This window comes from Topomyia yanbarensis, chromosome 3 (genome assembly GCF_030247195.1).
Source record: "Topomyia yanbarensis strain Yona2022 chromosome 3, ASM3024719v1, whole genome shotgun sequence".
Taxonomy (NCBI): Eukaryota; Metazoa; Arthropoda; class Insecta; order Diptera; family Culicidae; genus Topomyia; species Topomyia yanbarensis.
The window spans coordinates 30,633,824-30,657,970 of NC_080672.1; the positions used below are offsets into that span (position 1 = coordinate 30,633,824).

The 24,147-nt window shown below is 42.5% G+C and overlaps 2 protein-coding genes across 4 annotated transcripts in view; one reads left to right on the forward strand and one right to left on the reverse strand.

The window, feature by feature from the left end:
* LOC131686697 (uncharacterized) overlaps window positions 1-24,147 on the forward strand; it is a 1,014,555-nt gene that overhangs the window by 349,434 nt on the left and 640,974 nt on the right. The gene's annotated exons all lie outside the window — the stretch shown is intronic.
* On the reverse strand, window positions 21,898-24,092 carry LOC131686863 (uncharacterized). The gene is made up of 2 exons (XM_058970858.1): window positions 22,662-24,092; window positions 21,898-22,620 (listed from the first exon to the last, which is right to left on the reverse strand). The coding sequence occupies exons 1-2, from the start codon at window positions 24,090-24,092 to the stop codon at window positions 21,898-21,900; spliced, it is 2,154 nt and encodes a 717-aa protein (XP_058826841.1).

Genomic DNA, 24,147 nt, shown 5'->3' on the forward strand with positions numbered 1-24,147 from the left:
ATGAGCGGTGGGAGAGCTCCGAGCAAGTGTGGATATCAGTGAAACTTGCCGATCGCAATCTCTTCCTGTGTGTCGTGTATTTTCCACCTGACCGAATTCGTGATTACAGCCTGATCGATGTACATCTTTCCGCCGTTTCTTTCATCACCTCGATCGCTGCCCCATCTGATGATATTGTTATACTGGGCGACTTTAACTTACGTGGCTTGACCTGGTGCCCAGCAAGTAATGGATTTCTACGATTGGATATCGAAAAATCTGTGCTTATCAACAATGCCAGTTGTATCTTGGACAACTACAGTAGCGCAACTCTTCGGCAAATTAATAATATCATCAACGAGAACGGACGTACATTGGACCTCTGCTTTGTAAGTGCCCGGGACTACGCTCCGTACTGCTGCGCCGCTCCGACACCTTTAGTCCAGCATGTGCGCCATCATCCCCCACTACATCTTGTACTCGCTGGTAACCTAGGAGTGAGTTTTGAAGACGTCTCAAGCTCTATCGTCTACGATTTTAAAAACGCTGACTACGACAGCATCGTTAGCACGCTGTTGGATATAAACTGGGACGAAAATCTTAACAATGATGACGCGAACGAAGCAGCGATGACGTTTTCTAATATTCTTAACTACCTAATCGACCGTCATGTGCCAAAACGAACAGTCAGCACAAATCAACACCCTCCCTGGCAATCAACAGTGCTTAGACGATTAAAAACTGCCAAACGAGCCGCATTTAAAAAGTTCTCGAAGCATAAGACACTTGCATTACGAAACCACTACTTTCAACTCAACCACGAATACAAACAGCAAAGCAGACGTGCCTGTTTTAGATATCAGCGAAACGTCGAACGTCAACTGAAATCCAAGCCCAAGTCGTTTTGGAAATATGTGAACGAGCAGCGAAAAGAATCCGGGTTACCATCTTGTATGTCATTAAATGGAGTTTTAGGCACCGACACTAAGGAAATTTGCCAATTGTTTTCCGACAAATTTTCAAGCGTTTTTTCCGACGAGAACCTTTCCCCACAACAAGTCGCTGCCGCTTCAAATCTAACTCCTTCTCTAGGACGAACCATCAACCGAATTTGTGTCGATAATGCTGCCATTCTTGCAGCAAATTCCAAGCTGAAAGCATCTAGTTCCCCGGGTCCAGATGGCGTTCCTTCGATTTTTGTCAAAAAGTGCATCAGCGGGCTTCTTGAACCACTTCGGCGAGTCTTTGTGCTATCACTCAATACTGGAACATTCCCTTCCTGCTGGAAAGCAGCGCACATGTTTCCAGTTCACAAAAAAGGAAACAAATCGAACATTGACAATTATCGAGGAATCTCGTGTTTAAGTGCAGTATCAAAACTATTCGAGCTGGTTGTCTTAGACCCTCTTTTCTTTCACTGCAAACACTACATTGCAGACGATCAACACGGATTTATGCCTAAACGATCGACAACGACTAACCTGCTCTCGTTCACAACATATGCAATGGATGGATTCGCTGACGGATTGCAAACCGATGCTATTTACATGGATCTATCTGCGGCCTTCGACAAAATCAATCATGATATCGCAATAGCGAAGCTGGACAAACTCGGTATTCATGGACAACTTCTGCGCTGGTTTCGTTCCTACCTCGATGGAAGGCAACTCCAAATCAGCATTAAGGACTGTCTATCTACACCATTCTTCGCTACATCCGGCATCCCACAAGGAAGCCATCTCGGTCCAGTGATATTCCTCCTCTACTTTAATGACGTCAACATCAAATTACAAGGACCCCGCCTTTCTTTTGCCGACGACATAAAAATTTTTCAACAAATACGGGATAAAACCGATGCCGAGCTTCTTCAGGGGGAATTGGACAGCTTTAGTACGTGGTGTGATCTAAACAGAATGGTTTTAAACCCGAGCAAATGCTCAATCGTTACGTTCACGCGGAAACGCCATCCGATTCAGTTTAACTACCATCTCTTCGACTCGAGTATTCCAAGACACTCTAACGTCAAGGATCTCGGAGTCATCATGGATTCGGCACTAACGTTCAAACCACATAGGGGAGAGAGGGTGACAGTGGATCAGCAGGAACTATGAAACATTCGCAATAAAATCATAATGCATTATCGAAATCGTCTCATTCCCTCATATTTCACAATTTCTAATTCTTTACACGTGTTGCTATGTTTTGGAAGAGATCTGATAACTCTATCTCTTTTAATGGATATTTGTTTGTTTTGTGATAGCCAGAGTAAATTTGCAATGATAAACATTATTCCATCTTTATAAATTACCATTCATTGAATAAATGTTTAGTCTATTGCTATTTATAGCAAATTTTATGCTCAACATTTGCCGCGAACAAAGTTTTTTGGTAACTACTCATGGTTCTGTGTAATTTCACAATTTTCATGAATAGACCCATTGGGTAACTGTGAAACGATGGCGTATGGGGAACAATGATTTTTTTTGTTTTTGTGGTCTGTCTCAAAATGTTAATGGGTACCGATTTTCCACAGTAACTACTACTCATATAGTGCAAAATTAGTAAATTTGGACAAATTTTGTAGAAATTATCTCTTATTTCAGGATTGTAGCTAATATACATATATGGTGGTTCGATGTTACGCGATGATATAGTGGATCCTTTCGTAAACAAACGATTTTCGCCTCAATATAACTTTAATTCAAAGCGTTAGGATCATTCTTTGTCAAATCAAAAGAATAAAATTTATAAGTAGAATATTTCACTATAGACGACATCGTGTTTCATAGTTCCTACCCATGGGGCACACTGATACATTTTACCACCAACTGTTTATAATCCAAAAAATGTTATTTCCCGTGAATTTTACCAGCTGGAAAAAATATATGTATTAGTTAACAACATAGTGGCACTATGTATCACTTTTGATTACACAAATAACATGTATTATCATCAAAATTAAATTGTAGAAAAAATGTGTTTCATTGTTACCCTCTCTCCCCTACATCATCCATTGTGGATAAGGCTTCAAGACAGCTTGGATTCATCTTCCGAATAGCGAAAAACTTTAAGGACGTATACTGTTTAAAATCTCTCTATTGTGCGCTGGTTCGCTCAACACTGGAATATTGTTCTGCTGTTTGGAACCCTTACTACCAGAACGGTGTCGACAGAATCGAGGCCATCCAACGCCGGTTCATACGCTTTGCACTCCGACATCTTCCTTGGCAAAACAGATTTCAGCTGCCGAGCTACGAAAACCGTTGTCAGTTAATACAGCTCGATACTCTAAGCATCCGGAGGGACTGCTCTCGAGCCCTGTTCGTCTCGGACTTACTGTCTGCCAGGGTGGATTGCCCTACAATCCTCGGACGCCTCGATCTTCAAGCTCGCGTTCGAGCTCTGCGCAATAACTCTCTTCTGCGAGTCCCATTCAGGAGAACTAACTATGGGCGCCAGGGCGCTGTTACCGGACTCCAGCGTGTGTTTAACAGTGTGGCGACGGCGTTTGACTTCAACCTGACAAGGAATTCGATAAAAACTAAAATAATTCGTATTCTGAAATGTAATTAGTTTAAGTAACCACCATTGGGGCCAAGGGGTCTGTTGGTGACGGTACAACAAATAAACAAATAAACATTGCACTTATACACAATGGCATGCCAGCCACTAACTTGATGAGCTACGTGTCGACGGTGAAACACTTGAAACAAAAAAAATATCATACTCCATTAGCCTAATCAGCATTAGATCAATGTTATCTGCTTGCTAACTCATTTTGTCATGCGGGGGTGGGTATGTGAGGAGGGCGAAAGTCCCACGAACGAACGACTCCCCAGCTTAAATTGGTATGCTTTGTGATATAGTGGTGGTTTAAAGATGATGGGGTTGAAAGGGAGGGGTATGAGGGCTGGATGGGGTGGTGGCCTGAGGGGTGATTTAAGGAGATTTTTAAAGGAGGGGAGCGAACAGTAGAGGGGGGGTGTAACCCCTCTCCGTAATCCATCAACTACGCTCCTGTTAAAATCCAGAAACCCTATGCGAGTCGAAAAAAAAATTTGGCCGGGATTAGGTTGACGTTTTTCAGAGTGATTGCATAACCTTTCTATATGAGAAAGGCAAAAATGTGCCAAAATCCAAAAAACTGAATCGTCGTCAAATTTTTTTTCGAGTTTGCATCTCGACGTTTCATGCACCTTGAACACATTTAGCATCAAAAATAAAAATTCTATTTTTAATTTTTCCTATAGTTTATAGGATGGATAGCAGCCGATGGGAAGGTTGCACCTTTCATTTGAGACTAAGTTTGGGCAAATCGGTCCAGCCATCTCTGAGAAAAATGAGTGACATTATTTGACACATACGCACATACATACACACACATACACACATACACACACATACACACACATACACACACATACACACACATACACACACATACATACATACATACACACACATACAGACTTTTTCCGATCTCGACGAACTGAGTCGAATGGGATATGACACTCGGCCCTCCGGGCCGGGATTAGGTTGACGTTTTTCAGAGTGATTGCATAACCTTTCTATATGAGAAAGGCAAAAATAACACAAAGTCACTGCCTCTCTGTTGGGTCTTGTTGACGAAACTTGCTGCTGCGTGATGGTGAACTTTCTGATTTCTTTTTCTTGGCGGCAATGCATTAGCTGCGTTGTCCTCCGTGACGTGGGGGTCTGTCGTGCGAATGTAGTTACATTCGAGGTTTTTGTATATGGTTTTCCGTAGTGTAACTTCTTGTTATAGAATTGACACATTGGAATTGATCTTCCTTCATTTGGTGAGTTGAGATTTGGTAACGCCTTCTTTTTCGTATTCAAATTTCTAGTAATAAGGAATAGGAATTATAGGTACAGGAAGGAATCGGTAAACTTTTGTGCAGAACGCGAGTTTGTTAATTGCGTAATGTATGCACCCATATATTTTGGCCAAAAATACCATACCATTTCAAGCTCTTGAAGGGAAAGGTTAGAGTTAACCGATTTCGTCCAAATTTGGACAGTGTCATTTTTTATGATTTGGAACGACGGTTGGGGGTGTACATTAGTAATTTCAAATATTGTTGTTTTTTTATTCAGTTCAGGCATGTTTGCGTTAGCTTAAAGGTGTTGTTTTCGCGGGGAACTTTCCTGTTCCGTTAGTGTTATTTCGGTTTCGCGGGGAACTACTGTTCCTAAGATCGAATTAAAAGTTGCGGGTATGTTATCCAGATGAGTTATTGATTCGTACTGAAATTTCCTCCCTTTACTGTTCCCTATTTATACTCTCCGCAAGTAGTTGAGTGCGGTGTGCAAATTGTGTCGCCCTATTGTGTATGATAAACAGCCTAATCCTCTGATAATGCTCAAAAATGGGCATTGTTAAATTATTGGTGCGCACTGGACAACAAAGGCCAGCTTTATTTGCCGTAGCCGTGCACACTAAGCTATTGGTGTCATTCCTATTGCCATTTCTTTTCTTCTACCTGTCTACGGCTATCGCCTTCGTTCTCATGTGCACTAGGTTGGGATGAATTTTATGGCAACCGTCTTGTGTTCATTTGTGGTGCCGAATATCGATCGGCTTGGATTGAATGCCTTAAGTGTATGATCGACCTTTGAGTGGTGCTGGTCAGAAGAATTGATGCTGATCCGGAGGGTGATTATGGCATGCTTTCAGGGTAGGTGCTCGCGGTTTTTTATGTGTATTTCGGATATGGAGTTTGAGTGTGAGCCGCAACAGGTGCCAATTTCTTTGTTTTACATTTTGAATGTCATTATTTTTTTATAATGAAACTAGGAGAGTTTTACAGCTCCTTTATATTCACCCAAAATTGCAAGTACATTTCGAACCGGGACATTAGGTGATCTTCCTTGGGCCCGAATGGATTTTTATATAATTTCCCGTACCTTGGGTGACGCAAGCATCCTCACCCGGCAGCACACGATTCGGCCTAGCGAGCCCTGGATGCTCGCTACGTCTAACCCGTAAAAGACCAGCGATCGTCCTCTGGCCTTGGGCCATAACCGTTACGGTGGACTTACCCCTCTCGGCACGGTCACTCCGGTGTCGTCCTGGGTCTGTCGATACATGTCAATGAGGGTAGACGCCAGCAGCCGCCATTGATATTCAGCTAAGCCAGCAAGAACCCGCCAAACCCACCAGCGAAATAAAGTAGTCACCATTGTCACCAGTTCCCCAACCCCATCATCGTCAGCAGTAGCCACGCGAGCGCTCGCAGGACGGCCCTGAACCCCAGCAACAACAGCGGTACGTACCGGTATAAACCCACAACCCACATACACACTCACACACAAGCTATAGTTTAAATAAACAGGGATGTAGTAAAAGTAAAATTCATTTAAATTAAACAAGTTTTTTATGTTTAGATTTCATTTTCAATTTGCTCATTCAACAAACCCATTTTAGTCAAGTTATAGTACCCTGCACAGTTGTCCGCGAAACCCCTCCGATTACCCAGTAGTAAGCCGACCCTGAGACCCAGTTCAAAGGGGCTCTTGCTACTGAGCTTTACCGGGATACACAGTAGAAGAGTTACACTTGGCCTAAGTTACACTTGACCCAAGAAAGATCACCTTTATCGAGTTCTACCATGGCAGGCATTCAGTGCTGATACCGTTCAACAAATTAGCCCCGGCGAAACTAGTCATTTTGAATAATAACTTGTAGCACCTAGTTGATCCTCATATTTATGGACGATGAGAAAATCAATGTTCGGCTACATGATCTGATACCACTTACTTGCCATTAAAAAATTCATATTACATTTGGAATAAATGGAATTCATTATAAATCTAGGAAGTAATTCTTCGAATTTCAAATGATGTTTTTGTGGTGAGAATCTAGGTGGATTACCTCCTACCTGACCCAGCAGGTACAAACATAACGGGATAGTATCACTACACACATTACATCTTTCCATATTCGTAGTCTCCAATACCATTACCTGAACTATAAACAATAGCCAAATTTATTGCTACTGTTAGGTAATATTTACGGCAAGCTCCATCAAGTATCTCAAAATTAACAGCCAGCACCATCATTGAAGAAGTCCACACTCGTGTCCCGCAAGGGTATGAATCAAGGATGAAATCAGATTTTCGCGTACATGACCATGGCAGTAACCACGATGATGACACGGAAGTGTACGAGATAGAAAAGTATAACCATCGAGACACTGTTGGTTAGACAAAATATTTTCCAGCCTTGTAAACAAGTCTGCACACGCAATCGTTAATCGCTGGCGTGAGATATGTTGGACAAACATGGACTTTTTATTATTTTTATTGTTTACACTATGGCAATTTATAAAAGACCCACTGTTCCCTTTACCTAACGCATTGAACCAAATCAAATAAAATATTTGGCACTCAATTTCATTTTTATGCGGAAAATGCGTTCCGTACTCTTAATTTGGGAAAAAACTTTATATATTTAACAATCGAACAATAAACAATCCGTAAAAGTAAACTAGCCAAACTGTATGCAAAACAGTAGTTTTACCGAGAGGTTCTTATACCCACGAATTGTATACACTCGTATATTTCTAAGTTTACTGATATGGAGACAGTAGTGGTAGGACTAATTGTCGTTGTTTTTTAACTTTCCATAGGATGTCAAATGATGCTAAATCACATATCAGTCACCCGTTCATTTATAAGGAACATTATGTTTCTAACAAAGGCAGAATTTTAGTCGCTTTCTATGGTTTCCAATTAAGATCAGTAGACAATCATGGAGAGCGACTAAAATGTTGTAACTAGTTGAGTCTATAAGTTAGGATTATTGTTTCGATTTAATGTTTTCAGAAAATGACACTGTTTTGTTTTATTTTTGTTCGTTATGGAATAAAATGAGAGAAACGATTAAAACCACACAGAAAAGAGACAATCAATTGAAATCGACTCAAAAGCATTATCTTTTCTATAAATTCAACTAATGTGCTTTTGGAATTGCGCTCAAATCCTTTCATTTTCGAAAGACTCTTTCGTCGTCGTTATACGTAGGACATTGATGCGTTAGGTGCGACAGCTTTAATTGAAACTGTTTTTCACATTGTGGTAAAATGATCCTGTGATCAAACAGACACTACAGCTTTGTTCAAGTAGTCGAACGTCTCGCAGTCTTTGTGGTGATTGTTGAAAAAATTAAAGCAATTTTTTTTTATTTAACAAACCAATTACTGAACGGATTAGTGTAAATGTATTCTTTTAACGAAGTGACTATTTTACTTAGGAAGTGTAACCGAAATAGTCATAGAAAGTCTTCCGCAAAGGAAAGTGAGTACGATGCATTCCCTTCCATGTGTCGGAAGAAATTATAGGCAGTTTAGTTGATTAGATCGTTGAAATATACCTTTTTATCCTATTGATCAAATAGTAAGTATCATTTAACTAGAATGTATCAAAAACTTTTTGATACCATCGAACTGGTAGTAGTTGGAGTCGCCAGAGCAAGTAAACAGAAGTTGAACCGTTTTTCCGCATCTACAAATCGCTTGCTAAATCAGAAGATTTAGTCCAAATTTGGACATTTTCTTCGTTTAAACATTTTATGGACATTTCTAGCACCTTCAAGTAGTGTTGGCTTCGGTAACCTGAACAGAAAACCTTGCTACACGGTCGGAAGCACTCATATTCGACTCTCTTTCCGTGGAAGTTCTAACACTGAGACATCAACATATACTGTCAGTCATAGCCTTTGCGGGAAAATGTTCTGTCTTTTTGCTCTTTTGCTCGCTTGTTTTCGTTTCAGCTTGACTGAAACCTCTCGATGACAGTCAGTTTCGGCATTATCGGCAAGGGAAGTTTTGAATTCGGCACGATACAAGTCTTGAATTCAATATTACAGTTCAAATACATTACCTATTTAAAATTGATTTGGTTGCTAACCGAAGATTGTTCGAGAAACATTGTATTTCAATTTCCTTCGCCGTTTGGATAAGAGTTGTAATAGAATTGCGCGCATTCATAAATTCATTCCATGTGAGACTTTGGAACATGCTCAAGCAATGTAATAATTAATAATATAATATTCGTGTTGTATTCTATGGGCTTCCCTAATAATATGAAACTGACTTTTGTTTATTCGCAGTCTAGAGTATAGAGAAGATAGAAAACCTAACCTATTCCCAATCGCAGTAGGCGGAGTTATAATGCAAGGAAATCAAAAAAATAGATTTTAGTTTATTTGTCATGTTGATGTGTTCGGTTAGTTAAAAAATGTGCTCTATCTGATGTAAAAGTACAGTAAACCAGGCCAAAAAGCATATAAATATCTTTCAAGTTTAAATATCAGTATATTACTGATTTCGATCGAATTTAAGGCAAGTGCGAAGGGTCAATAAATATTGGCTAGTGATTGAATCATATGGTGATAATTCAATGAATAAAAACTACGCTGGTTGAATTAGCGAGGTAGACAAAACGGAAAGAGGAGAATTTGCATTGTGTTCTCACTTGACTCTGCTGTCTGCGCTGTGTGCCGTCATTTTTTTCTCACTCTCCCTCGTCACTGTTGTTGGCACTCACTATGCTTAGTTTTGGTTGCACAAGTTCTTTCAATTGAAAAAAGACGATCATTTTGATTTGTGACCGAAGTTTTACGTACATTTTGATGAAAAAGTGACAGTCATGATTTCGTGCAACTCTGCCTTCAAGGATTGACATATTCGGCTGGCGTTTAAACACTTTGAACTCTAGAATACCCATTTCTGTAACGAGAGTAAATTGTAGCTTGGAAAAAAATAATAAAAATCTAAACCAACATCAATAATTTGTCGATGTACTATAGCCTATCTTGTGACAATGAACATGTTTTTAGGATTTTTAGTTTTTATTGTCTTAGATTTGGAATTGTTTTCATTTAGAACTAAAACTTCGTTCAGTTTTACTGACTATCTCAAGTCGTCAGAAAAATAAGATTCATGCAATTATTTTAAAGCCCCTCCCGAAACAATATCCAGGCTACGATGATCATTTTGTACAATTACTTCCACTCTGAAATATTTCTCATATCTTTTACTGCAAAATATTCGAATAACTGTATTTTACCGATACTAAGATCTATAATACCGCGGTACCGATTCTCGCCAAGAAGGATCACCTAAGATTCCTACTCATGACATTTTTCGTCCTTCCTATCGCACGTTCGAATGCGCCGTTGAACAACAAATTAGATAGCGTATCACCTTGCTTGAATTTAAACCGGCTTTTGTGACGATTGACGTAATCCAGTATCAAACGAATTGGATTAGGCATGTTCAAATATTTGCAAATTACGAATTATTGTTTATTACTAAGAAAAACAAGATTTTAAGTACATTCAACAGCGATTCAATCTGATAAACCGAAACGCTGTCGTGAGGATCGTTAAGCTCTTTTTCGTCATGTTATTGATCGTTTGTAGATCTTTCGCGCTGTGTCCCTGACGAAGCTTCCCTCTACTTTATCGACTACCTTTTTGTCGTACACCGAAGAAGCTTATTCTTGGTTCCCCTTTGTCTACGTTACATGTTCTGATATGTAGCCGTCACAAAGCTGTTGTTTAAGTTGTTTCAAAACATAGTTAAAACTATTAATCACAATTTTTTTCAATATTGCATGAATATTGTTTTATTTATTTGTATGTAGTATTTATTACCAGAAATTATTTGTGGATAATAGAAAAATCGATAAAAGTCCTTTAGTTATCACATTTTGCATTTAACGACTGATTTTTTCAATGAATTTTGACATTTTATCCGTTTGAAGGTATTTAAACAACTGAATTCTATTAAAAATCTCAACTTTCTAGCAGTGGCGTAGTAGCGGGGGGAGGGGGGGTTTCGGGGACGAAACCCCCCCCCTCCGAAATATTTTGGGGAAATTTGAAAAAATTGAATATGTTAAATAAAAAAATGCCTAATATTTTAAATGAAACTCTCAAAGTTTCCTTTGCAAAAGTTATTTTGTGAAAATATTTCCTTGTAGTGAAAATTGGCTGCAGACTCGACACCTACCTGTCGGCACGTTGTGGAGGCTAGCTCAACCGCCAAAGACTATAACGAGTAGATCGCGGCGAAGCGAGGAGCTAGGAGCTTAATGGTTCACGAAATGGATATCGGTACCGAGAGAAATTTCGTCACAATTTGTAGTCCTTGACTGACGGCGAACATGGAATGGAGAGTGTAAGAGAAGTATCTCCATAGATACCACCAGGCGATTCGCTACCGCATCGGCCAATGGAACCCTGCTGCAGCACGAAGAAGGACGGGCGACAAGCTAAAGTGGAAGACGAAAGCCTTTAACGAAAACCTCTTTGTTGAGTTACTTCGGCGAACAAGGGAATCAAGTATGTTGATACGGCTAACGGCTAACAAGAAGGATTGTGACGGCTTGTGACGTTACAATGTCACGAAAACTAGGGCGATGCAGTAGACGGCGTGCAGCTTACTAGTTACTCAGTACGTTACACGCTGCTTGTCTTAGAGCCAGAAGGCGGACTCAGAGCGCAAGATGGAGAGTGAGAAAGGAGTGCAAGCGACATATCTAGAAGCTAGGGATTCTTTAAAACGGAAGATCAAGCTTAGCAAGCCAATTGCCATAAGTAGTTGTGCTGAGAAATAAACGCCAATCCCTGGGGGACGCGTACTGAGTCATCATGACGAAGACGAGGGTCCGTCGACACCAGCTGAAATATGCCCGTGTAAGCTAAAGATAATCGTTGAGGGTCTCTTCCCGAATCACGATTCAACTACCTGGTCACCGACACCGTACGGCGAAGAAGAAGGAGGTAACACAGTCGAGTGGCAAGTGACTAACGACGAGCTCAAAGACGCGTCGATGTGACTAAAATCAAAGAAACCCCCCGGTCCGGATGGAATACCAACCGTGGCGCTGAAAGCTGCGATCCTGGTATATCCGGACATGTTCAGGATGCTACTGCTGAAGTCTTTAGATGATGGTAATCCCCGAAATGAGGAAGGTGCAGAAACTGATGTTGCTGCCAAAGTCAGGGAAGTCACCGGGCCATCCAGCCTCGAATAGACCAATGCCGCAGCGTGTCGCAGCGGACGTTACTCAGGGCTCCATGCTCTGCCCAACACTTTGGAATGGGATGTACGATGCACTGATAATATAAATTCGTGAATATAATGAAACATGCAATGCACGAATTGATTCGTCGTTTTCTGCAACGAAGTATTTTCGTGCATTGTAAATAGTAAGTTTTGTTCATTTCATTTTACACATTTAATGTACACTGCACGAATGTTATCGTTGATAACGACATTATTTTTCGAGAATGAAATGAAATGTTTTGTTTATTTTAATAAACGTTTATGTATATTACAAACGATTTCATTGGTCGCATTCGATCTTTTAGGATCGATATTTGACAGCACCGATATTGCTCCGGCAGAGAAAAACTCAAAATTATTCATACAAAATCAACGAGCAGTTCGCGACGGCTCAACTGATGCTGTACTGCTCCAGATTCTGAATCAACTGGAAGCGAAAGAGGTTCAGAAAATCTTCCTGCAACTGGCGGACATGGATACGACTACTAAATAGTCAGACAACAACGATTATCTGACGAATACCAACAATGGCTCCATATTGCTCTTTTGATGTGGACGGTTTGACGAATGGTGCTCGTAAATATTATAAAGATATTCGTATATAACAGCGAACGACTCGTTTGCTGAATGAAGCTGTTTCGTAATAAGCCAACGAAAGTCATTTTGTGGTTCTCACGAAAAACTCGTATTAAAAAATAAAAGTGTTTCGATAGAACTCGTTGAAAATCGTTGGTTTCGTGGACGATGTGTCAATAACAGCGAGACACTTGAAGAAATGGAGGTGTCGGTGACGGAGACAATAGATGCGATCGAGAGCTGGATGAACGGGTCAAGCTGCAAATAGCTCACCACAAGACGGATGTGTTGTTGGACAGCAACTACAAAGCGGTTCAGCGGATACAGATCACCATCGAAGGGCATGTGAATGCATCGAAGCGTGCACTGAAGCAATTGGGAGTGATAATCGACGACTGATTGAGCTTAAACAACCACGTTGATTACACATACAAAATGTCGGGTCTTTGTCTAATGTTTCGTCATCGATACTGCGATATGGGGCTCCTGCTTGGGCGCTGAAAACCAAGTGAAACCGCGAAAAGCTGAACAGGACGCTTCGACTGCTTGTCGTACGAGTTGCGATTGCGTATCGGAGGCAGTATGCCTTGACGCCGAGATGATCCCCATCTGCATTACCCTGACGGAGGATATCAAGTGCTACAATCAATGAAACGTCAGAAACGTGAGGAAGATGATGAGAATCGATTCGATGGTGACGTACCAGAAAGAATAGGATAATACGGAGAAAGGAAAGTGGACCTACCGACTCATCTAAACCTGTCGACGTGGGTCAATAGAAAGCACGGTGAGATGACCTTCCACCTGAAACAGCTCCTACCGAGCCACGGCTGCTTAAGGAGTATCTTCATCGGTGTGGGTACGCAACGTCAACACTGTGCCTGGAGCGTCTTTGAATGTCCGACGTTTGAAGTCTTTAAATGTCCGAGGAGAGTCTTTGAATGTCCGAGGTTTGAACTGACGTGCAGGGAGCTACTTAAAACGGGAGGACCGGACATCAACCCGGATAATGTAGCCTACAGAATGACAAGCGACGTAGAGACGTGGAACGCAGTAAACAGAGATATGATGTAGATAAGTGATTCTCAACCATTGCTGGGAGTCCGCGAAGAAAAATATAACAAATTGAAAATAACATATTGATAGCATACAAAATTGATGTTTATCTGTGGGGGTCCGCAGCATCCCAGTGTGATATCTAAGGGGTCCGTGGTACGAAAAAGGTTGAGAACCGCTGATGTATATCATGACCGTCTTACAGCGGAATGGACATCGAACAACGGTTTCGGGAGAGCAATCACCGCCAGGGAACTCTCCGCACGTATAAGCTAGATCCACGCCGAGGACTGGTCGAATAGACTGCAACAGAGCAGCGAGTATGAGTCGTCGAAACACCAGCGAACCGGACGTCACGCTCCATGCGGATTCGCCAGACTGACCACGGCACCCCACCCGTTGTTCTGATAGAAAAATTGCAAAAACCAAAGAAGAATCGATATTGGGAAAACTTTTTTGGCCAGGAAACTCTCCGTTAGCGTAAGCTAGATTCACCGCTGGGGACTAGACTGAGTAGACAGCGACGAGACACCACTAGTCGCGAGTCATCGGCGCACCAGTGCATCGGATACCCTGCTTCACCAGAATCGCCGAACTAGCTTTAGCTCGATCTCGGGAGAACTTCTCTCGCCGGGGAAAAGGAAGAAGAGAACTAAATGGCTTAAAGGAGTTGCGGTGCTAAATGGCACCGGTCACAGAGTCAAAGGGCTCAAGAAGTTATGGTACTGAAACCAAATAGGAATCAGTATCGAGAGAACTTCTTTCGTCTGGGACCTCTCCGTCAGCTTACAGTCAGATTCACCGCCGGGAACGAGACCGCGTAGACCGCGACGATACACCACCAGTCACGCCGGGGCTCCATCAAACCGGATGCCCTACTCTACCGGAATCGCCGAACTGACCGCAGCACCTGGCTGGTTGGCTCGAACTTCTCTCGCCGGGGAACTTTTCATTGGAATAGGCTAGATCTATCGTCGGACACTAGACCGAGTAGTTCGCGAACCAGTTGGAAGCTCAACGAGGAAGTGGTACTGAATGGCACAAGGGAACTGAAGGGCTCAGTAAATTAGACAGTCTGAAGTTTACCGCCCAGATTGTCCTCGTAGGGAAAGAGCATTTATTCTATACCAACAGCTAGCTTTCCTACCTTGACTACCCAAACCCGTTCCCTGAGTTGTTGGTTTTTGAACATTTTTTTCCTGCTCAGAATGTTTTTGAACATTTTTTCATATATGTACAAAAAAATTTCATATCCCCCCCCCCCCGAAAAATTTTCTTACTACGCCACTGCTTTCGAGTTGATGACCACAAATTTGTTCTTGTTACTCTTCTACGCGATACAGTCAGAGAAGATCACCTCCGGTGAACGACCACAACAAAGCAAGCAGCTCCAGTGCGCTCTTCCACGACAAACATGGGCTGATGGGAAGCAATTTTCCACCAGACCGAGTTGTAAATATTTATGCAAAATAATCGCTCCTCAGTGGTGGTGTCGGCAGGCGAGCAGCGACTGCGAAAGCTCCCACCGTTCAAAACCTAATAGCAGCGATTCGCGAAATATGGCAATGGTAGCCAATTTGAATGAACAAGCGTCGATGATGTTTCCTCGCTTACATCCGCATGGTGTGACAAATATTCATGATTTCTTTTTTTTTCTACTGTCCGTACACGAAAAATCTTTTCGGAAGTTGGCGAAAGCGGGTCTTATCTTCGTCTGGTTCTGGGATGGCGGTTGCATTTACATTTACAGCTGCAGGGGTTCATCGCTAGCCAACGCTAGTTTGTGACTACCGGTCAGCAAATGATGAATAGTAGAGTGTAGTTGTACGAGTGAAGAAATGTTTGCTTATTGGTGATGGTTGTTGCCACTAGAGCTGTCTGGTTGAATAATTTATGAGTTCTGTGTGTAATATGTGCTACCTTGAACCGTGATAGCGTGCTGGTTTGAACTTTTGGCGCTTTATTTTGTGTAGGATCGCAGTTTGAAGCCACAGTTTCATAACACATACGTGCACTGAGCCATTTCATTGTCATCAAACTTATTATTTCATCAAATTAGCTATATAAAATTAGTTTAGCGGTATAATCTAAATTGGGTCATACTCTTCTTTGTAAGTTATTCTAAAAGCAGCTTTTGTTTACAGTAGACCGAAACAGGATCACTCTACCAAAAAGATTAAATCCATCTAACCACATTGCGCTGTCAATGAAAACTCACATCGAAAATTGGCGAATAAAAATAAACGCCCAACTTTTTGCCACCCTTTGTCAGTATAAACTATTTTTCACATCAACAGATTTTCGTCACAATAATGCATGATATTTTTCCGATGTACGACGGAAAACAACTACATACAGCACCGAACATAGTTCAACATCCTTCATGCATCCAACAGAGTCAATCCATCAACAGCCTGGCTAACGTTCCTCTGGGATGTTCGCCGTCTGCTTTTGCATTCAAGCGAGCCACTGCACTCTATCACACACACACGTGAAAAAAAACAAACCGTTTGTTACGCGCCCGGTCCTCTCCAAACTTCAACGTTAGAACTTTCCGTGTTCACCCTCGGCACCGGCTCCGGCACCGGCACATCATCACTTTTCTCGATGGCACTCGTCATATGGTTCATGTTTATCCATCGGTCCAATATCGGAGTGCGCTTCCGACGTACGGCGCGGCGCAGACCCTGGCTGCCACTCGGCAGAGCAAAAACAGATCGCTTGCAATTACTTTACATTGCCATTCAGCAAACAAATTACTTTTTCCACGATTATTTATGGGTGCTTGATCGTGTGCCCTCCCAGTTTCAGTTTGGCACTGAAACTGGGGGTACTTTTCCGAAAAAAAAGTTTTATTTTTCATCCCTGGAAGCGGGAGATGCAGATTTTTCCATACCATCACAGAGAAAGACCCGATGCCACCATCGCCGTCGCCGTCGCCGTCACCATCAACCCATCGAATGGAATGCTGTTTGAACGATGGCCGATAGTTAGTGCTGGATGTGTGAAATATGGTGCACGAACCGGTTAGTAATAATCCTAATGGTGTTATATTTGGCAAATTTTTCAAATGGGTCTTGTCTACTTCCATTCCTGCAGCTCTCGTGCGCACGTCGCAGAGCAAGCACAGATTAATAAATGCCATTTTGTTGGCACTGTTTGTCTACGTAGGTCCCCTCCCGGGGCAGGAGCAACCAACATTCGGTACTATATTTTAAATGATGGGCCCGTTAGGTAATATTCGAATGGAAGTCTTTTGTTTTTGCCTTACGGTTACGATCGTAGCGTTGATTGATGACGGTTTGAGGATGCCGGGTTTGATTTACGATTGATATTTTGAGAAATATGGAAATGATGGTAACACAAATGTTGCTTGTCATGGAAGGTGGGGTCGATTTATTGAAAAATGTTCTAATATTAATGTAATTTATACGAATATGAAGATTAAACCACTATTATTGTATTGTTTCGATTGTAGAGTTTTTAACCTTAGGGTTGTTCGTTCTTTTTTCGACGCAAACAATTTTTGCTCCCGTCAAAGTTTTCATTTTTTTGGTCTCCATTAATCGATTTTCAAAATCTATAATATATGTGATTATTTCTGATATAATAGAAAGAAGTTCAGTTCCGTATTTGGGTTCATCGCTATTGTATTCTGACATAATGAAAAATCCAGCGGAAAGTGCGCGACTAAGTTGTAGTGTTCTGTGAGAACGGAAAGCTACGAGTTTATTTCCGTTGAACACACTCAATTCACGAAGCTTCGCTGTCCTGTTAACAATGGATATCTGCACCCGGACACTGGTATCAAAAGTGGTTTTGGAGCGAGGGATGTTGGATACGTTTGGCGTTCTGGATACCGGTGAGATCGTTTCATATATTCTTTATTTTGAAACTGCTATCTATGGATAAAGGTTTTGCTTTCAAATAGGACTCCGCACTTTTCGAACGAATTTCGTATTTGTGATTATTCGTCCATTGCTAGAAGGTCTTAGTTTCAAATAATGAAGCCTTATGACATACCTCAATCAATTGTTCTCGTCAATAATCGTAGTTTATAGGTCTAATAAAGTAATCGCGTGTGTTCCAAGGGAGTATACAATGACGTCCAGATAGTATCTGCATAACCAGTGAAAGTTTGGCTTACAGTGAATAAGCGTGTGTTACGGATTTGAGAATTTTTTTCATGAAAGTAGTTCTTCTTCTACTTTCAAGGGTGTCCAACTCAACTACTTTAAAACTACAATTGTTATTAGGGATAGTACTCAAGGAAGAGCAGGAATGTGTGCGAAGAAAGTTTACGAACCGAGAAATTGGGTCATAAAAGCAAGCTTAGAGTTCCCTCGAAAAAGATCTTGTTTAGTTTTTGGTTCTTTTTAAACTCTGGGCAGCCGGCTACCGAGAGTATCATATGTTCCCTAAACAAAAGCAATTTGAACTCCACATGGCCGACCGGGGAAGCATTGCCTAGAAAAGCTAATCTTATCTACGTAATGGGCCGAATAACTATTTATTGCAACACTATTTAGACAGAATTCGCTACTTCTCTATGCTATATTTATTGGGTTGAAAATTACCGAGTCATAACACATTATACAGGCAAAGAGTTATGATAGAGCGAGATGTTATAAATTAAGGAAAGTATTTAATATTTTCCATATCGTATTGTTTGTGGAATACAAGCATACGAGCGATAATAACGAACACTGAAGGGAAATATAAAGGATTGTTAACCTGATGCACGGGCTTGTTAGCAATAACGGAGCTTGAAATTAGGTTCATAAAAACAGACGCGGCGAATTTTCAATACGTATTGATCCGTGATCAGCGATACTAGTCAGATTAAAGTCTTATTGGGGCAAATTTTCGATCAACTATTCAATTTTACGGCAATTTTTTCCCGACTAGATCTGTTCGCACCCTTTCATTCGGCTATTATCGGCAGAAGGGTGATAGCACCCAGTCGTCGCCGGTCTAAGGACCAAATGTCATCAAAAGACTTAGACTCGCGTGGAGGCATGAGATAGGAAACTTGTGAGAATTTTGTTATCCCAGCGACCGTGTCTGGTATAAGTATGACATGATATATGTGAAAAATTCGTTGCACACTATTAGTTTCCGCCGTAAGAGCTTAAATATTGTTAACTACCAACTTTCGGGAAAACCGTTTATTTATTTCAACTACATTAACGACGTAACAGAAAAGCGATGTTTGCAAAATAGCAAACCTTGTGAATGATACCGACGCTGAACCAAAGGGTGTAAGAACTTGTCATATAAATCGTGTGTTTATCATTTATCTATCCGTTTCATTCCAATCGAAAATGAGACCTGTCAGTATTGGACTAAAATTTCTTCCTTTCCCAGAAGACGTGCATTCGGAGGTGGCCGGTGTCAGTATTAATCAGCATGAGGGAATCAATTTAGATTGCACAGTGTGGCTCATCATGTTATTTCCAAACATTTTGTTACAATTTTTTATATTGTAACGACATATAATTAGCAAGGGACTGGAAGGTGAAGTATTTTTCAAATATTAAGAGCCATAGTACTCAAGGGAGAGCAAGGATTTGAAGTAAGAAAGTTTAGAAAAGGCTCCGACAGCATAGGTCATTAAATTGACTTTACGCTTGTCCGGACATGCCGCAGACTCAGGTGATTCGCATTTAATGCCAAAAGATCCTGACTACTGCGCTGCAGAAGACAAAAAGCTAAGTAACCGGGAAACTCTAAGCTTGTTCATTGACCCTACTCCACGCTTTTCTAAACTTTCTTACTTCAAATCCTTGCTCTCCCTTGAGTACTATGGCTCTTAATATTTGAAAAATACTTCACCTTCCAGTCCCTTGCTAATTATATGTCGTTACAATATAAAAAAGGAAAAAGATTGACTCACTATAAGTCGTTAATAAAAAACGATTTTGTTACAATGAACGTTTTGTAATCTCAATTGGTTCTGGTCAATAATGAAATCGAGTAAAGGAGCTTTAACCTAGGCTTCTTAGCCAGGGCAAGGTGTAAATACCTCTGTCCCATCCCAAAGAACCAATGGAGTGACATTAATCTTCTTAGCCAAGTCATTCCCAACGATTAATCATATCCCCTTCAAGCGGAAACGGTCGGTACGGTTGTCCTCGTTTCTTCCTCATTTAAGATTCAAAACAAATCCTCAATTAAATTATTCAATTCAATCTAATTTTGAAACGTCTTCAAACCCAACTCTGCACAGTGGACCTGGCCGTTTTAATATTTGCGGCATATCAAAATATACTTCAAATATTAATATTGACAAGAAAAACACTACAGAATCACTGCAGTGTTTTCCAGGATGGTTTTCAATACTGGCTGTGTAAGGGTTAGAATAGAATAGAATAGAACAGAATAGGGTTGCTCGTTTCTTTTTCTCAGATGAGCTGCGTACAAGGCAATCGATTTGCCAACTATGCTATACCCACATCCATTCCATAGCTCTTTCAATCAATGTTTCGTGTATGGTCATACGAAAAATTGATTGATTCCGATGTTCTTGATCCGTTGGTTACGATCGGTGGATGGTCGCTACCGTAGGAATCAGAGATTACCTTCCACGTTCAATCTCCCTGTAGCGATGTCGAGCAGAGTGATTAATCCTTCTTGCACACCAAAAGCACTCTTGCAGCGGGGCATTTTCATTCCGGACAAATAGTATTAAATACGCAGAAGTGAAGCTCAATGTCGAATGTTAACCCTCCGGAAGTCGCACCAATGGCTCACTGAACGAGCAGCCGCAGCTGCTCTAAACCGATTTCGCTAGATTTTCAGAGCAGTGCGCACTCAGTGCACTAGCGCGACTTCCAGAAGGTAAACCAAGTTTCACATAGTAAGAAAATCTTGTAAGAATAAATTTCTTCGAGCACGAACTTTTGTCGGCCACCGAAGGACTTTCTTCGCTGGTTTTAGAAACTAGCAACTCACAAGTGCGCTCGAAAACAGTACTAAACACGGCCAATTATTGTCATTCACCGTCTTTAATTTGGCCGGTTTAATACATCGATTGGAATCGCCTTTTGAGCGCGATCACCGATGGTACAACATGCGAAATTTATTGCACCGAATAGTTCACCTGTCGCTAGAGAACTTAGCCAACTTGCACTGTGGCTCACCGTTTCAGAAAACCAACCGAAACACGTCTACCAACTCGCAGAGGATTTGTAAAATTTTTACTGCCTAACGACTTAGGCAAACTACCGACGGCTTTCTTTCTTCCGACAGAAACAAACGAGCAGATCGACACGAGATTTAATTTCAACTGATCTATGTACATAGGATTAGCCACGATCAGCTGTGATTGCGACGATAGTTTCATTACTCTCTCTTTCTCTCTCTCTCTCTCTCTCTCTCTCTCTCTCTTTCCAAATATTTTCTACCTACTGTCACACAGCAGAATAGATGCATAGTATTGCTCGTCGCAAATTGCACAGGCTAAGTATCTGGCATAAGAATTTCTAGTCTAAACGTATCGTTACTATCTTTACAATTTAAAATAGTTTAGAGTTCTAATTGTAGTTCAGCGATTTCAGAGTAGTCTTAATTCTAGTAGAAATATTTACAAATTAATGTATGTGCCGAACATTCCGGCCACCTTAAAACATTGCGGTGTTTGTTTGTTACGCTAGTGATTGGGTTCCAGTTGTTGGATGTCGGCAAACTCGGTTGATGACAGCTATTGGTACTCGGGGATGTCAACACAGTTTGCTGATGTTTTGTGGTTATGTGAGTGTGCAGTACAAGTCTATGACAGCAATTGTCCTTGGAGTTCATCGCCATCGACCGAGAAGAAAAAAAGACCAGGTAGATCGAACGATTGGGTTTAAGGGATTGGAATTACAATTACCTGGGCAATGTGCAGGTGCGCATCGAGCAATTTCTCCCCGTCCGGGTTGCTCTACCTGGATGACATCTCTCACTCAACTCGTTGAGTTGATGGTGTCGGTAGTACAGCGATTGTAGACACAGGACGTACAACCTCCTTGGATGCTGCGGTTCGATGCGTGACGACACGAACGATGCCATTAGATCCTGGCCAACTGGCTGGTGGAATGATGTCTTCATTCACGATAACGACTCTGTCAACGTCGACGGAGACAGGCGGGTTGCCTTTTGTTGCACGGGACTGAAGCTGTTGCAGCTATTTCGGGTTCCAGCGAGATCAACTGGTCTGGAACCGTTTCTGGGTCAATTCCCAGTGGTTTAAGCGATTGTCAGGAGTCTCCTTCAGATCAGCTTCCGGAACAGCTTGGAGATTACTTCCGACGAGAAAGTGTCCTAGTATAAGGACTTCGAGATCGGATGGATCGTCCGGAATTGGAGTCAGCGGGCGAGAATTGAGGCAGGTCTGCGCCAGCAGTGTGAGCATGTCCTCGTACACAACGTTCATGTTGCCGATTGCCTTCAGCAGGTGTATTCTCGCTGACTTCACTGCAGCCTCCCAAAGACTGCCGAAGTGCGGTGCTCGAGGTGGGATGAATTTCCAGCGAATTTCGTTTTCGGAGCACCAGTCGAAGATCTGATTCCGATCAAACGCGTCGAGCTTCAGCATGCGGTAGATGCGGTTGAGTGCATTCGATGCACCTTTGAAAGCGGTAGCGTTGTCAGAGTGCAACTCTACCACCTTTCCTCTGCGGGTGACCAGACGACGGAGTGCAGCTAGGAACGCTGGTGTTGACAGGTCACTCACTGCCTCGATGTGAACTGCCTTCGTAGAGAAGCAGACGAATATGGCCACGTACACCTTCGTTGGGCCACGGTTACGGACGGCGGACTTCAAATAGAACGGTCCGCAATAGTGGACTCCGCAGACGGAAAACGGTGGGTTGGAGACACTCTCGATGCCGGAAGATCTGCTGTGCTCTGTTCGACTAGTGTGGGCCTGCTACGGAAGCAAGTGTTGCAACGGTGTAAGACGGATTTCACGAGATTTCTGCCGCCCAGAATCCAAAACTTCTGGCGGAGAGTGCTTAGCAGGAGTTGAGGGCCAGCGTGTAGTAGCTTTAAATGATGAAAACTAGGCAACACAACAGCGAGCGGATGCTTGGCAGAGAGGACGATCGTGTGTTTCTTCGCATCGGTCAGCACGGCATTGCGCAGCCGGCCACCAACACGTACGGTGCCTTCGAGACCGACGAACGGGTTCAACCACTTCAGCGTGGAAGATCCTGCGACACGTTCGCCACTAGCGAGATCGGAAATTTCCTCGGCGAAGAGTTCACCCTCCGCGAGATGACAGAGCGAAAGTTCGGCGTGTTGGAGCTCTTGTGCGGTAAGCGGATGGACTGGGTGCGGGATAATGCTCGGGATGACGAGTGGCTTGAGCGTCTCCTTTTCCGAACGACGTTGCGAGGCTCGTTCGCAAAGTACATGTAGATAGCGCTGAATGAACGCTATCCCCTGGCGCAGCTTGGAGAAGTTGGAGTAGCGAGCGAATAAATCGGTGCAGAAACTCAGCTGTGTCGTGGTAATAGCGACTAGTGGTATCTTACGTCCTTCGGCGGACACTTCAGGAGTTTCTGCTGCTGGTAATGTTACATTTGGCCAAACAACCGAAGACCTTGATAGCCACGGTGTCCCAGTCCACCATCGTGTGCAGTTGAGGATGTCGGTAGGATTCAATCCTCGGGAAATGTCGTCAGTTGGGTTGTCGACTCCAGGAACATGCTTCCAGCGGTTGAGATCGGTTGAAAGCTGTATCTGCGAGACCAGGTTTGCGACGAAAGTCTTCCAACGACTCGGGTTCCCGCTAAGCCGTTGGAGGACAGTAGTGGAATCTGTCCAGAAATGCACAGTTGCAGGAAGCCTCAGCGTCGTGTCCAGCTTCTTGTATAGCTGGGTCGACAAATACGCGGCGCAGAGTTCCAGTCTGGCGGTTGTATGGCGAGTAGAAAGCGGAGCTACCTTGGACTTGAGCGTCAACAACTGGACCAAAACTGCACCGTGTGCTTCGGTTCGGACGTAACAGTATGTCCCATATGCGTGCTCAGACGCATCGCAGAAGAAGTGAAGCTGGATGCTGATGGTGTCGGGCATCGAAATGAAGCGGGGTACGCGAACTTCACTTAACAGGTGGAGTGTGTTATGGAACAGTTTCCATTCATCTTGGAGTGTTGACGGGAGCGGCATGTCCCATTCACATGCTTCGCCATTCTGCTTCAGAGCCCAAAGTCGCTGCATGAAGAATTTAGCTTTGATGATCGTTGGACCCACGAGTCCGAGTGGATCGAAAATTTGGGTGATGTACGATATCACCTTGCGCTTCCTCAGGACGGATGCGGCTAGCGGTAACCTTGAATCGGAGTATGTCCAACTTCGGTTCCCAAATGAGGCCGAGCGTGGAGATGGCCTGGACATCCTGAAGATTGTGGAACGGCAGAATTGCCAGATCATCAGGTGGTGTGTCCTCAAG